The following is a 16,149-nucleotide window of genomic DNA, read 5'->3' as shown; positions in this document are numbered from 1 at the left end:
ACAGAAACTGTATTTAAAGCAACACTATGTTAACTTCTGATGAGCAGTGGCAACAGCGGTCTCTGCAGCAACAAGCGGTAATTGCAGGACGCTGGAACATTAAATTCTGTTGGACAAGTCTGAGCAGTTACGGGTACTGGCAGCAGTGTACCCCTAGAAGCTGTTAGCTTCTAGGGGTACACTGGTTAATTATGTGATTAAAAAAGAGTAATGTGTTATTCAAGTACAAAACCTTTTTTTTTTATTATTTTGTATGATCAAAACTGCAAAACATCTAGAAAAATATACAACAAATGGTTAACCTTTCACAACATTTAACATTTGAAAATGGGAACATAAAAGAAAAGGAATATTCACATTTTCCCCAATAATGATAAAAGAACATTCATTTTTATTTCCTTTCTTTTACATATCAATGTTTTATATGTTTGCAATTATTGTTAAGGTCTGCTGTTTTGTTTTTTCTCTTGTTTTAAACATCTCCACAGTAGCCAGAGTCGTTGGAGAGCTGTGAGTTGGAGCTGCGGTTGGAAGAGGAGTTCCATATGTCGAGGTTCATGTGCGGGCCAAACGGGTTGAAGCTGGAGTACTGGATTGGTCTGCAGGTGCCCTCTGGCTCCCGGTTAAAGGGAGAGTGAGGAGGGGTGATGGGGGACACGGGGGACATCGGGGCTGATCGCTCAGGTTGGAAGTGGCTCTGGTAGGGCTCGCTCTGAGGCGTCCAGATGGATCCGAATAGGCTGGACATGGGGGAGAGGCTGCGGGTACCCGAGAAGTATGGCTGTGAAGGATGAAAAGAGGAAAAACGTCAACTCTTAAGCCACTTTTCCAAGCTACTGTAGCAAGATTGTACTGCTCAGTTGCCACTGTTTAAAGAGGCTGTATCCTAATGTTACACTTTCATGACATTTTCCAGCCTTACCTGTCACTGTGCTCTGCAGCCACTGGACATTTGGCTGCCTGTTCCCTGCGGTGATGACCTGGCTGTCATGTCACAGCTTTTAAATCTTGTCTCTCCTTTTCAGCTTAAATAAAATGACCTTCCTGCTCTCATAACAGCAGCAAAGTTTCTCTCCATCCTCAGCAAAAAAAGGTTATCTCTTCAGTCGCAGTGACTAGTAGTTAAGTCACTCGCCGTGTAATTGCAATGTCCGCTGTCTGACTGCAGCTGGGGAGCTTTGTTGCATGTCATACTCTCCTCTTTCTAAATCTTTCCCTGTTTGTATCTATTGGCACAGTCTCAAATGGCAAAATATCACAAGAATAATTTCTAAAATAAAGGTTATCCTTTCAAGTTGTATTTCAGTTGCATCCCCATATTTAAAAATCTTAATCGAAAACATTAAAGAACATGATTTACTACATTGGAACCTATAGTACCTGCCTCAATCATGTATGGATCAGAAATAAATGTCTGTTGTCAGAACTAAAAATACAAGTTGGAAAAACTTGCAACATGTAACATTTATGAGCTAGAAGTTTTTTTAACTGTGCAGTTATTTTCTAATAAATGCCCTTCCTCATTGTTTGATGTCTGTTTTAAAATGTCAGGACATCATTTTTTATAATTACTACCTCACTGTATTATCATTATCAGATAGTAGAATTTTGAGGCCAATATTTGAGAATAAAAAATGTATAAATTACACAAAATCAAATATAAAAATAAATATATCAGCTGGTCATTTTTAACACAAACATATAATTTTGGTTAAAAATTTGGTTACATGTTAAAGCCCTGACCATTTTGAATGGGCAGTGCAGTAGTTAAACTAAAATCAAGAAAAATACTCAGAGGTTTCTACAAATATGTGCAGTTTATAGAATATTTATGTACTGAAAATCTGTTTTTGCTTATCTGCTAACATATACAGCAATACTGGCTTATCTGTGACAAGCCAATACTGGACGATAATATCAGCTCACAGGTAACATGAGAAACACACTGCCCATGAACTGTATGCAACACTGTGCAAAATGAAGCGCCATGACAGCTGTGTGTAAAAAAAAAAAAAAAAAAAAAAAGGAGAAGCAGCAGATGAAAGGACTTTATAAAATCCCCCCTTTCTGTAAAACTGAGTCTATTAAAGCACAAGCCTTTGTTCCTCATTTCTGCTCAGAGTTGAAGTACGAGAGCAGATAACTTCCTCTAAAAAGGCACGAGTTAAAACGGTGAAGCCTGTCTTTAGTGTCTGTGTGTGTGTACTGCTATTCACCACAGAAAAAAAAACATTCATTTTTAAACCAAACATCAGTTAGTGTTCATCATATTTGGCAGCTGTAGTGGACACGGGTGAGATAACAGATTAACCAGGATCTTTATCACGTTGTTGCTAGTCAGAGTTCACACAGCATCCAAACACTACATTTGGCCAGACTCATGTTACTTCGTGTCCCTGATGCTTGTGCAAGTTTGCCAAGTTTCATTAACTCTTGTAATGCACTTCATACTGTGGTTACACTGTAATCAAAGCAGCACAGTCAGTTGTGTAAGAAACTGTAACTACCAATTGCTTCCCAAAGCCTCTACCTGTTCAGTGTTTATGATACAACAATTTTAAGATTTAGTGTTATTTCATGCATCATTTTACTCACCTTCTGCATTTATCTTTTCATTTCCTGACAACAAAACCTCAACCACATCCTGTAAATTTATATACGTAACTGCAACTGCCCACCGATTGAGGAAATAAACTGTGTCAGTGTCTTGTGGTTTATACATGTGCCTTGAGTTGGGCAATATTGAAAAAAAAAAAAATTAAATGCTCTAAATCTAAAAATAATGTGAAGTGTGATTTCTGAGAAGATTACACTGTTGTCATTTCAATCAGCTGAAACAAAGTTTCTTTAAAGAAATGAACTGAATGTGCAGAGGACATTTTACCTTCATCTCAACATAGCAGAGCTACAACGGCAGATCTGCAACTATTCTGATTGAATAATGGTTTTAATTATTTTTAAAGCAATTTTCTGAGCAGCTTTTCAGAACTGTGAAGCTCATCTGTATCATTCGTGATAGTAAACTTAATATGTGAATTTTGTACTGTTACTGGTATTTTCTGATATTTTATATAAACTTTTCATTAATTGAGAAAATAATCAGCAAATGAACTGATAGCTCTTTGATAAATGCTGTTAAGCTGCAGTAAGTCTGCAGCCAGAGCTCTTAGTCTAAATTTGGTATTGTGAGTTGTCACCTTGCTGCCCACACAGGCTGCTGTGTCCCAGGTTGAGGGCGATTCCTGAGGCTGTTCCTCACTCCAGCTGGTCTGACTGCTGTGTGTGTTCTGGCCCTCCTGAGCAGGAAAACCACTGGGAAATGTTCCATTACCTGCAAAATGATTCAAACAAACAAATGCTGAGCTTGAATCCACAGAAACCTTAGAGATACAATACCAATACTTGCTGCACTAAAAGACTCAAGTGATTTTTCCTTTTCATCAAAATTAGACATTAAACAAAAAGTGGAACATGATCATATGACTGGTTTAACTGTAAGCGGATCATGAGCATGTACCTATGTAGTTGGCTTCCTCACAGTAGGTGTAGGGACTGTTGCAATGGCTGTTGGCACTACTCCAAGTAAACCTGCAGGAAACAAGGAAACATTTGATCCAACAGTTTTAACAGGGACAGATAAAACTCAAACGCTGATCTACAGAAACACAGAGATATCGTTGCAGCACTGGGAAGATAATTATTCAAACTATAAACCAGTATCAGCACCATGCCAGGACAGAGGTGAGTGGTTAAGTTGCATCATAGCAATTAAGTTTTCAGATGAATACAGACATTTCTATTAATTATTTCTGTTAATTTTGTTAAAAAGGACCAAAGATTTTCTGTCCATTACTTGGACACCTAAACATTTTGCTCCCACAGAGTGTAAAATTATTAATGTTAGCAATTATGTGGAGTTATGTTTCTGTCCATCTCTCAAATATAAGTTAAATATTCTCTCTATTGAATTTACTGTTGAATGAATGAAAACACGCATTCAAACACCTACCCATTGTACGACCCGGTGTTTGCTGGCTGAGGTATGTAGGGCAGCGCCTCTGTGGTGTTGTATCTGAACTCATTGGTGAGGGGGATGGATGGAGCTGACCACGTCTCCTCAGGCAAATACTGACCAGTCAGGTCTGAGGAAGAACACAGCAACTTTCCATTAGGAATTAGAAGTAATGCATAAGCCTTTCAGTTGAAGAAATGCATCAATTTAAAACTTTTCTTTTCCTTAAAAAACAAAGTATGTATTTGCTTATGAATAACTTTACCCATGTTTCTGTCCACTCCTGCAGCAACTGCAGCAAAACTCGGGGCAAAACTGGAGGCTGTGGGATCTGGGCTTTGGCACAAGTCTTTACGGTACAAGCTGTTCATGCTAAACAGAGAGAAGGCAAAGGTTACAGGTCAAACAGGGACTGGATGAGATGTTTTCTTTCTCATTTCTCTCTCAAACAAAACATTTTCAGCAGTGGTCTGACCATGGTGACAAGTGGATAACCTAAATTTCAGATTTTAATCCCTGGTTCACAAGTGTAATCTAATCTAATCCAGTTTTAAGAATTATACTACAGTGTGGCAATTAAAATACACACACACACAAAATAAAATAAAATAAATACTACTAATAATAATTTTATTCAACTTATTGAGTGCTCAGGATAATCTACACCTGGGATATATTTCTCGCTAACAAACCCTAAGACAGAGGCACGTTTCTGTGGAGGTTCATGCAATCGTTAGAGCCAGTTCTTGTAACATGTGTGAACATGCTTTAGTACCTGAGAGCCTTGTAGTTTGTATTCATGGTCTGGTAGCAGTCTCTCTCTACTGGGTAGACACCGTACTGCATGGAGTCCCCTGTAAAAACAAGACAAATGTCAAAACATGATAAATACATGATAATCTTAAAGATAAAGGTAATGTGTAAGTGCTCCATACTTTTTCTAGATGAGGTAGTGCAGGCGTGTGTCCGGGCACCGGGGTCCTTGTCACCCTCCATGCTGCTGGCACTGCTCCAGCTGCCCCAGCTCCCTCTGCTGGCCCTGACACTGCCTGACGAGCTGCCAGAGTCTGAGCCCGACTCGCACACTCCACCGCCGCGACGATCTGTAGCGCACTTCCTTCGAGTGCGAGCAGGACACACACCTGCAAGAAACCGACACAAGCCAGTGACGTTAAAATCAATAGTTCAGTTGTGCTTGAATCAGGAAAGCTGCAGAGACCTGGTCAGGAGAATACCCACCATTTTGCTTGAGGGGGCTCTCAGCACTAAGTCCAGGCTTTAGTGCTTCTGACTTGGAGGTGTTGTAGCAGCGGTTCCTGTTGCGGGTTCCACTGATGTTATGGTCCTCTATTTTCCAGTCAGGTTCTTTCTCCCTCTCTGGCATCACTAGCACATTGTGCTCAGGAGCACTAGTGCAGTAATCACACAGAGACACAACATATTTTAAAGCTGTCCATCGTATTTAGTTTCACTGATGTAGCGCTTTGTTTACCCTTTAAATATTACACAACAGAGACTATATCCCATGAATTATCAGAATTAATGTCAAGTGGATTCATAGAGGAAAATCCAGGTAAAGTGAGGTCTACCTGGAAATATTTTCTATTTTCCTGCGACTCCTCTTTCCCTTATTATTCCCTGGTGCAGTGCCAGTCTCTGTGCTCTGTGCTTTCTTTTTCTGGCCTTTGCCATCTTCCCTCAGCTGGAGAGGTAAAAACAAAATGATGATGGTTATTTTTTTTTCATAGGAACCCATTAGATTGTATTCTTTGCAATAGGTATTGGAACTGTAAATTGCAGCCACTTTCTTACCTCCAGTTCAGAACTGTCCCTTTTCTCAGAGTCGATCTTCTCTGCATAGTGCTCAGTGCAGCTCTTCTCTACAGGACTGCACACTAACAGGCCTGGTCTAGGTCCTGGACCCAATGTGACGTTATCTGGGAAACCAGCAGGCATTTCCATGGGAAACATAACTGCTGCTGGCACTCTATCTTCTATAGTGCTGTGGGGGTCTTCTTTAAAGTCTGCAGGTGACTTTTTCTCCAGCTCGCTGATGAAAGCTGGTTCGTTGTTGTTGCAGACGTCAGGGTCTGGGGTCAGGGGAGCGTCTGGCGTCAGGTCTTCGTGCTCTTCGTCCATCGTCACAGCGCCAGCTGCTGCTGTGGACGAGCTGGACTTGTATTTGGTGTAATAAAGGGAGACCTTGTGTTTCTTTTGTGGCTGGGAAGGGGTAGTTGAGGAGCCTTTCTTCGAGGATTGAGTACGTGGGGCGGGGCTGTTGGCCAGAGCTGGAGAGCCACGCCCCTTACCTTTATCAGAGGTGTGACAGGTGTCCACATAGCTCTTACAACTTCCCTTTGTCTTGCTGTACAAACAAGAAATAAATAAGTATTTAAACATCAGAAACACAATCCACATGCAGTATTTGTGCAAACAGTAAATGAACTGTAGATGTAAATTACACTGGACATACTTTACTCCATTAGGTGTAATGTTGTTGACAGAGCCGTTGTCCCGGGACAGGACAGAGTTGTGGTTGCTTCTGATGCTGGGTGAAGAGAACTCATTCAGGATATATTGAGCCTGATGGAAGGCCATCAGACAAACACCAAACAGCGAGAAACTGCAAAGAACAGCAACAGAGAGATGATGAGAAGATCCAAAACTGAAACTACAAAAAAATAACTTCGATACTGTTGTGATTAGTTTCACAAAGAATAGAATGATCTCTTTCTAAAGACAATTTGTCACATTTTAGACATGGACCTGCTTGTTTCTTAACAGACATAAAACACTACTTTTACATGATGCATGGATGTGTTGGCTTGTTAGTGTGTTTCAGAATGGAAAGTAACAGGCCAAATAATGATAGGTGTAACCTTAGGGCCTGTGGTATCTTTATATTTTCACATTAATTGAATCTGAATTTCTCAGTGAGGGAGAGAGCGTGGATTTTAAATGCTGTGCAGTACTTACAGGTACTGATATGTTTGTAAAGGATATAATGATTTAATTATATCAACAACTTAGAAGGTGCTAACCATGTGAAGATGAGGGTGATAACCCAGAAGGTTTCCTCCCAGCTTGGGCCAGGAACCACCTGAGCGCAGAGAGGCAACATGTGGTGGGGCAGCGTCACATTGAGGGTGAAAGGAAAAGAGGTGCCACGGGACGTCACCAGAGTGAGGTCCCGTATCACCCAGGAAGAGGTGAAGTCTGGGGTGAACCTGAGGTAACAGACATGTATAGACAATGAGAGAAGAAAACCAAACTTTTTCTTAACCCAATTACAAAGTACTTTACTAAAAGACAGTGATGAGATCTACCCCTGCTGACCTAAGTGTGTGCCCTTGTACAAATGTGCTAAGCAGGTCAGAGATCGAGCTTGGAGCTGATCGCGTTTAGGTGATTAATAGAATTTTATACTGCACTCTAAAGCAATGAATGGATGGGGTAATGTGCTCTCCTCTTGTAGTTACAGAAGTTACAGTAAAGAGTCTCTCAGCAGTATTTTGGATTTTTCAATTTCAATTTAATGCTTTTTCGTTAAGTGCAGAATATAAAGAGTTATAGTAGCCCAGGCAGGATAAAATAATGAGGTAATATGCACCAAGTACTGAAGATATTACATGTCAACATTATTCAAATACTAAGCAAAACAGATTTCACTGTATCTGCACTGTAAACAATAGAGCATGGCTAAAGTTCCACTTACGCGATGGTGATCTCAGAGGAGGTGTTGTGATCGAGGCTGAAGGAGCGACACTGCAGCACCTCAAAGCCAAACCCCTGACACTTATATCCATTTATATTCATCGACATGACTGTCAGAGGAAGCTCTCCTGCATTCTCCACCTTGAAACTCTTTCTGATGGCGAAAAGCGGCTTGTTGGTACGCAGACCTAGAAGTGCCGTAAATTAGTGGTTAGCCATTTGTAAAGTTGTACTTAAATGAAAGACAACATTACTTTACAGTAATTTATCTATGTTAAGTGTGAATATCAATCTCACCATCACGACACTCCATGAGAGTTGACTGAGGGACGTTGAAGCGCAGGGAAGCCCCCGGGCCGGGTAGTTTGCCCCCAACTCTGAGCAGCTCTTTGGCCCCATGGCCCTGCACCATCACCATGTCGAAAACTGTCAGGTTGTTCCTGAAAGATATGAATTAAAATTACACTCGAAGCCATTTAATTTTTTACCATTTTTTAAAATGTTGTCTTCAGTGTTCAGATTTCATGTTTTACCTGTGTACTACATCAGCAGTTACTTTTAAAATTCTTCACTATTACAGGAACTACACACCATATAAATTTAAAAGCTATGAACATACTTATCCTGTTCATTTGAATCAGTACCTGATAATGAGAATGGTGGTAGTAGGTTTGTGTTCAGAGGGAGTGAAGACCACAGCGACCTCTCTGGCCTCCCAGGGCTGCAGCAGCAGACGCAGAACACCCTCTCGTGTTATGTCCTCCACGTTCTCACCCGCCTGGACATAAACACACAGAGAAGGGGGGAGAAGTTAGCAGAGGAGGCAACACAGGCAAGACTGAGGCACAACAATAATGCCAGTGTTATAAATGTGTTTAAGAAATCAGTAAAGTCAGGTAAGGATTACATGTTGTCAGCCAAAAAGCTAGAAATACTAAAATATTAAACAGTGCCACAACTTTATTTCCCCTGAGTGTTTTCAGTATTTACCTTTAGGGGAGAAGCCAACAGAGAAAACTCTGTGGTGCTAATGTTGACAGACAGGGGGCTGATATTAAACCTGCCAAAGAAAACAATTTAACAAATTAACAAAAACAGCTGAAGCAGAAAATCAATTTCAATTGAATCATTCTCTGTGATATAAAACATTTAACGTACTCTGCGTACCATTTAGTTAGGAGGTCCAGAGCCTCCAAAGGGGCAGGGTACATGGAGAGGATTCGAATCTCCACGGAAACCACTGAAGAGGAGGGATTCTTCAGCATGAAAGTCTTCACCTGAAACATTAATACACTTCTTCTATTAGCCACAACTGTGAAGTCGGTCTTTAAGAACAAAGCCATCATTCAGAATTGTTGCTCACCTTGCTTTCATTGACAGGTGTAGCACCAAAGTCCAGAGGGGTGGACGTCTCTACAGGGAGTCTGGGCCACCTGAGAGAACAAACGTGATTAACGAAGTTAATGCTAAGTCATGACCAACTACAAGGCTTATGCTGGTATTAGAGGGAAAGCAGTGTGCTGCATCTAAGACCGACCTGCAAGGGAGTTTGTCTTTGTGGCTTTGCCATCGAGAGCAAAGCTCAGCAGCCAGTTTGCTGTCTACAGCCCAGGACGAGGGGAAGAAGTCTGGGAGCAGAGAACGCTGCCACTCTGAACGACCTGATGTGACAGAGAAGGAAAAAAAATTTTTATAAATGAACAACAGAAACGCAGATTATGACATTTTCTCTCATGCAAGCAATTATGACACGTCTCACCTGTTTCAGACAATCTGAGCGGGCAAGGTCGCCCACACTCTCGTTCTGCCTCAAACACCACTTCCCCCTGCTGAGAAAGTGAACACATTATTTATTACCTTGCACTGATCCCCAAATCAACATATTACTGACTAACCACAAGAGTTGCCCTTTTACCTTAGAAGGAGTAGAGTGAAAGTAGAAGGGAATGTGCAGGGTCAAACCCAGGCTTGTGTCCAGACTCAGTGTGAACAGCTGATTGACAGGCAGGGCCCTGCTGAGCAGCTGGAGGGACAGTATCCGCCAGCAGCCCTGGGGAACTGTCAGTGGGCCGCTGAAGTTCATCACCTAACAGACAGGGGGCAGCAGAGACATTAGTGTCAAATCCTGTCCTTAACTTGGCATCCATATAATAAATGGGTGAAATATGGTGTGCTGTGCCCACATCAGAATCCACTTAGCATAAACTAACAGAAGGTTTCCTGGTCATCATTTTATCATTATGTGATCAGATCTGCTTCCTGTCATTACGTGAACGAGTGACGCATACCTTCATTACTCCCTGCAGTTTCTGTGAGAGGCTGGCAGTCGTCACAGAGAGGGGCATGAGAAAGGGGTTAGTCAGCCACAGATCCACCTGGTCTGCATCTCTTTGTTTGACTTGGAACAGGCTGAATAAGGAAGCAACAACAAAATAATTTTAAAATTACACCATGACACTCTGTTATTCAGTGTTTTCAGCTATTACTGTATTGGACCTTTCCTCATGAGTTAATACACAGACGGTTTCTTAGGACAACTACAGTGTGATATGGCAAACGTCTCCACAATACCTATGAGTGATATGTAGTCCTGGGAAGCTGTAGGTTGTCCTGTTTCCCAGAATTTTTAAACTGATATGACTTATGCATTTCCTTCCGTGGCCTGGCAATGAACCTGACATCAGATACAAAAGTCCGTGGTCAAACGTTTCAAGACATTTGTGTCAAATGAAATTGTACTTTAAAGGCATTATAGGAACTGAGAAGGAATTATTGGAAATGAAAGGAACATTTACCTCTGCAGGCTAGGGAGGCCACTTCAGTGAAGTTTTTTGCCTCTGGTCTCAGGGGAACCTGATTAAATTCCAGGCTGGCCTCCACTTTTGATAGCACCTGCATTTCCTGGAGGGATCAAAACATCTTGTCAAAGCCCGAATAATGCAACCTAGAGGCCATGGTAAAGCAAAACAAAGAGATAAACTCACCTTAACGTAGAGCTTCTTGCCTCCAGAATTTAACATATAAACTCCTACTTTTGGTTCTCCTGTAGGAAACAGACAAATCAACAGACATAAGCACATAAGCTCAGTATAAAATATTATATTACTGATAAGTTTACAGTTATATGTGCAAATGTGTCTTATGCCATGGAGATTCTTGCCTACATTCTTCATACTGTACGTCATTGTGAGAATTTGGTGCTTGCCCAGGCAGACAGATTTCCTCAGAAAGGAAATGAAAATTGACGGGATCACATAACCAGTTTGACAGAGAGTTATAACAAACTGTGTACACCAAGTCACAGTCTGGTGCCGACAGAAACAGTCTAATACATATGTAAAATACATATGTAAAAATTAACATTGTAAGTGTTTAGAGAGACAATTAATGATGTGATTCACTGAAAAATCCACTGTGAATTCTCATGATCTCATGAACTAGAAAATACTGTGTAAACACCAGAGGTTGATTTCATTGGTTCTCTGATCTTTAGCCTCTGGGTTATTTAATAAAGTAAGCCCAGATAAGCAGAACTGATGTCTTGTCATATTTTTCTTATGCCTCTCATCTGACAGATCTTTCAAAACAGCAACAGTATCATGAATATTATCTTCTCTTTTTTTTCTGTGAGTCAAAGTAAACTCAAGTCAAACTAAAGTAAAGAGCAGCCACAGGAACTACAGAAGCTTAATTAAGTTCAGTTCTAACGTCAATATGTAAATACTATTTTAACCCTTTGAACTTTTGCTTTGATAGTGGTCCACCACAGAAACAAGTCTGAGAGATAAGACACTAAGGTATTTTGAGAGGAGGCTGACAAAGCAGCAGAGTTCACTCTTATGACTGGATGTTTCTCCTTCCATGCTCAGAATCAGTCAGAATTGAGCTGTGTGGTTTCCTACAGAAATTCTGTGCGACACACTGTCACATTCTTGTGGTCAATTTGCCTCTAGATAGTGGGTCAGAGAGGTTGCAGACACCTACCTACTGCAGCCTGTCCGGCAGTGGGGGCCACCAGTAGCACCAGAATGTGCTCAATGACGTAAGGCTTGAGTTTGTCCAGGTCAGCGGGCCGGTCACCACGCGCCGACAGATTAATCTGCAGACTGAGGCGCTCCTCGCTCTGGAGACAGGACCCCTGGGACAGGACAGGAAAGGCATACCAGTCACGCATCAAACAGATTTGGGTAAGAAAGAGAAAAGACAAACATAAGAACAATAAGTAGCTTCAGAGTCATGTAAATGCACAGAAGACAAAACAAACAAAAAAGGACAATCCAGATGTTAAGAAGAAAGAAAGAATTTGGGAATTTTATAAATTAACAAGTTGTTGATGGAAAAGTTTCAGGTATTTTCTTGGCTTTTGACTTAGTGTTACTGTACATCACAGTAACTTACTACTTCCACCCACCCTGTGACTAACACCCTCTTGAAACTGACAGATCAGCAGAGGGAGAGTGCAAATCTTACTGCAAACCAGGGCTTGCTTCAGTGGGTGAATCACCACTTGACGACCTGCAGACAGACGCCCTGGCTTGGTGCCACCAAAGCTCAAGGCCTGCAATAGCAAACCTAATCCCTTGAAACCGAGGCTGCTGCTAACTTCCTTCTAGCAAGGCTCATTTAATCTGTGAGTAGAATTGACACTGACCAAAGGCCAGTTCACAATTTTGTTGGTCTTGAAAAAGAACTGAGGAGCAGGTGTTGATCTTGGATAAGAACCAAAAGTTACAGAGCTGGAACACTGAATGTAAGGATTATTTCAGTTTGTATAATTATGACAATATACTATAGTTGTAGGTTGTCTGCAGTTGTCTCTTGCATTATGAGTATTGCACCACATGAGCACTGGGAGCCCCGTGTCAATTATAGAGTCTCTTGAGAAAGCAATTAAAAGTCTGGCAAGAGATTGCACTCTCCTCGGGAGTTCTGGAGAAAACAGAAGGCGCTCAGATGATGAGCCCATCTGTCTGGTGAAGTTTTAGACTAACTGCTCAGAGGAGCTGGCATGACACAGAGTGGCGTGAAAGACTCTGCTCCACTATTAACAAACTCAAAACGATGCAATAGCATGTCATAAAAAGATAAAGTAATGTAATGAATTATTCTGTGTTATTTCTGAAAGTCTGCCCTATGGCAACTGAAAAACTACAGCCTGCAAATTCAAGCATGTGTATTTTTAATGATATACTTTACGGGCTTGACAACATTCATCAATATCAACTACTGAAACAGATTCGAGGAAAAGAAGGAAAAGAAGTACCTGAGGACTGTTGAACAAACTCTTCGGTAAGCTGCACTCCAGGAGTAGACCCAGTATAGTGATGTTGGAGGCATCTTCCTACAGGAAAAATAAACATAACAGGCAACAAAATCAGAGATTACACAGCTTAATATAAACATTATAGAAGGATATCTTAAAAATGCATCTTAAATGTGCTACAAGGCATTTCAGTTCATTTCAAGGCACTTGACTGTATTCTAGTGGTGGTACAGTATACTACACATCATATTATTCAATAGTTCAACACAGCAGTTTTGGTTGGGTTGGTCCCTTACTGAACAAATTAAGAGGAGGAGTATAATGATAGTATAATGACTCACTGATCCACAAACACAAACCAATGAATAACTGAGGACTTTGTGGTTGTAAAATCCTGCAGCCTTTAGACAGGGTTTATATGCTGTCCAGCTAATCATTTAATTCCAATGCTGGTCTTGGTAAACGTAATCAACATTAAGTTCACCTGCATTTTACCCTGTATGTGACAGGCTGTCAGATCAAACTCTAAACACTGTATAATCTACAAAAATTATTTTTGTAACAAACCGCAGCGCAATGAAATACAGAGTACTAAGACTGCATTTGTTAATATACTTCTGGAGGGACTACCTCTTTCTTAAGTCTGATAACGTATACTTAACGTGCTTTTTGCTGAAATCCACAAACAGTCAAAGCTTTCTCACCCTTTTCAATACCAAATATCATGTGTTTCATGAAGCAGAAAAACAAAGAAGACAGAAAAACTAACACCATTTGAATTTGGAGCAAGTGTATCAACTCGATGCTGAACCCCAGGAGGATGTTAAGAACACTGTATACACAGAGAATGTTTTTCTTAACCATATGTTAAAACATGAGGAGCTCATTGAGAGGGAAAAAAAAAGCTGCATTCAGCCTAGGCAGTAGCAGCCTTGAGTGATTGTGAGAGCCACAGCCTCTCTGCACTTGGCCGAGCTGACATTTTGCAACTGCCACCCCACTTCCTGTTGTGGAGGCGAGGATCCCTTTCAGATAACTTCTCGCACACTTTCACTGCCTTGGCCTGTATCTAAAACTACTGCACTAATTTGTCACTGGTTTCGGTGTTTTTACATGGTTTTCATATGTGTGTAGAAATGAGAGACTGTATAGAGCTCCTATAATTTTAAACAGAGTGTTTATGGATGCACTCTGCAAGCAAACATTCACATTTTTTAACCATGGAAAAAAAAAACCAAACATTTTGAGGGATCCCTTGGGCTGACTGAACACACACTCAGTAATGTCATGTCAACAAGTGCTTGTCAGTGTGTATCACAAAGCCTCTGTGTGTACGTATGCAGCCATCTGTTTATCAGGGCTGCAGGAAAGGGGAAATCAGCTGTTTCCAATGATGAGCCTTTATTCACTTATCAGTATGGCATGCACAAACAAGCACACAGATATTTACATACATACCTGAGTTTGGGTCAGCTTAATGCTCTGGATGTGAGGGAATATAAGCAGACTATCCTTTCTTTGGACAGACTTTAATGAACCCCGGTGAACTCCCACACCAAATACCTGGAAAAGGAACAGTTAACATGTAAAGGATTCTCCACACCATGTGTGTTATATTAGGTCCACGCAGTCAACAAGGAAACAAAGGGGCAGTGTCATTTAGGGGGCCTGAACTGTTTTGGAGCAGTTTGTAACATAGTAGGTAACTTTTGTGGCTATAAACATAACACAAGATAAATTGGTTAATAATACAGCACCACAAAAGATGTAGCTTTTTGGACTTTTGAAGTTTGTTATCTTGCTGAAGAAAAAAACAAACACAGGGTGAAGTGTGCAGGTCTCAGAGAACTTCCCTAATTCTATATGGTAACTGCAGTTGATATGATGTTAAAACACAAGCTAAATAACGCATACAAGAAAGGCCTAAAACTAGCGCTTGATACTGAGGTAACAGTGGTTCATCTTTTTACAATCATTGGCATTTGTCTCAATGTAGGTTTCAGGCACATAATGACACAGGTTTATGGCAGAATCATTTCAATTGTACAAAAAGGGGAACAAATAAACTGCATTGACTTACAAGGTGTAAACAGATAAGTGAGAAAGTGAGAAAAATAACTGGAAAGATCTGTGTTGTTGGCTTATTGGTAACATAAAAAACATAAGGGGAGTGGCACTGCTGGAGCTGTTGAACATGAGAGTCCAAGTGTCTGCGTGTCTGGGCGTGTTTGAAATTAATAAGCACATGTCAGAAGTACTGTGGTGCAGGTCTGGGATAGACAAAAATTACAACTACACTTAACAGACACTTCTAAGGCTTTTGGAATAACCCTCTGTAGGTAATTCCTTTTTGTTTTGGTTCCATTGTAGTTGACTAAAACACCAGTTCTGTCACAGTCCAACTTCCAAGGACTAACACTGAGTAAATATAACTAACATCTGTAACCAATAACTGTGAAATTTAAAGTAAATGGAGGTTAGAAAAATCCTTAAGTGGCTAAAGTTGCAGCAAAACCATTTAGGGTGGAATAACAAAACAGACTCAGGGACTGGAGCACAAGTCTAAAGACTAAAACAGTTTAAAGCATGTGAACGCATGTTTCCAGAGTATATTCTTATTATTCAGTTAATACAGTGCACAAACATGCGTCTACTAGGGTGAAGTAAAGGCAAAAACATTTAAAATGCAGTAATAAAAGCTGCAACAAAAGTGATGCTTGTGTGAAACTACTGTGTTTTTTTTTTTAGCTTGAGGCAACAATGAAGCACTGAATTGATTTTTATTGGAAATGACGACAACTACGCCTTTTCAGCAAAGTGTCTACTAGTGAAGGTTTTTACTTTTTGAGCAAGTTAATTTGAAACAAAGGTCTGACACGACATCAACTTTCTAACAGCATACACAATAGTTTTTGACTTCCTTTGTATATGAATATGTGCATGTGGGATGAAAAGGGAAAACAAACATTATGGATGCTGGGTCTTAGCTGCAGTCTGGTTTGCTGCTATTTTGGATCATGATTATTTAAAGAAAAATAAAGTTTGATACGACTACTGCTGTTGGTAAACTCATATTGTGGCAAAATAACAAACATATGAGCGTCTTTCACTTAACTATCTGGAGATGAAAGCTGACGGAAAAGAAGGACCACATGCATTA

At 40.6% G+C, this 16,149-nt stretch overlaps 1 protein-coding gene across 1 annotated transcript in view; it reads right to left on the bottom strand.

Annotated features, from left to right (window-relative positions):
* Positions 1–215: 215 nt before the first annotated feature.
* Positions 216–16,149, bottom strand: part of tmem131l (transmembrane 131 like) — a 33,002-nt gene continuing 17,068 nt past the window's right edge. Inside the window, exons 7-34 of the mRNA XM_018703224.2 lie at positions 14,448–14,552; positions 12,990–13,067; positions 11,711–11,864; positions 10,711–10,769; positions 10,522–10,627; positions 10,298–10,400; positions 10,015–10,135; positions 9,642–9,812; positions 9,486–9,555; positions 9,264–9,387; positions 9,090–9,159; positions 8,894–9,003; positions 8,717–8,786; positions 8,371–8,504; positions 8,024–8,166; positions 7,728–7,914; positions 7,054–7,239; positions 6,486–6,635; positions 5,825–6,377; positions 5,602–5,714; positions 5,252–5,421; positions 4,948–5,154; positions 4,788–4,866; positions 4,278–4,384; positions 4,010–4,142; positions 3,518–3,588; positions 3,198–3,331; positions 216–781 (exon numbers count right to left, since the gene is read on the bottom strand). Of these exons, the coding sequence (XP_018558740.1) occupies positions 473–781; positions 3,198–3,331; positions 3,518–3,588; positions 4,010–4,142; positions 4,278–4,384; positions 4,788–4,866; positions 4,948–5,154; positions 5,252–5,421; positions 5,602–5,714; positions 5,825–6,377; positions 6,486–6,635; positions 7,054–7,239; positions 7,728–7,914; positions 8,024–8,166; positions 8,371–8,504; positions 8,717–8,786; positions 8,894–9,003; positions 9,090–9,159; positions 9,264–9,387; positions 9,486–9,555; positions 9,642–9,812; positions 10,015–10,135; positions 10,298–10,400; positions 10,522–10,627; positions 10,711–10,769; positions 11,711–11,864; positions 12,990–13,067; positions 14,448–14,552 (4,017 nt within the window). The 3' untranslated portion in view covers positions 216–472. The remainder of the gene's footprint in view (positions 782–3,197; positions 3,332–3,517; positions 3,589–4,009; positions 4,143–4,277; positions 4,385–4,787; positions 4,867–4,947; positions 5,155–5,251; positions 5,422–5,601; positions 5,715–5,824; positions 6,378–6,485; positions 6,636–7,053; positions 7,240–7,727; positions 7,915–8,023; positions 8,167–8,370; positions 8,505–8,716; positions 8,787–8,893; positions 9,004–9,089; positions 9,160–9,263; positions 9,388–9,485; positions 9,556–9,641; positions 9,813–10,014; positions 10,136–10,297; positions 10,401–10,521; positions 10,628–10,710; positions 10,770–11,710; positions 11,865–12,989; positions 13,068–14,447; positions 14,553–16,149) is intronic.

This window comes from Lates calcarifer, linkage group LG5 (assembly GCF_001640805.2).
Source record: "Lates calcarifer isolate ASB-BC8 linkage group LG5, TLL_Latcal_v3, whole genome shotgun sequence".
NCBI lineage: Eukaryota > Metazoa > Chordata > Actinopteri > Centropomidae > Lates > Lates calcarifer.
Note: the sequence above shows the minus strand (reverse complement) of the source record. Positions and strands in the feature narration are given on the sequence as shown.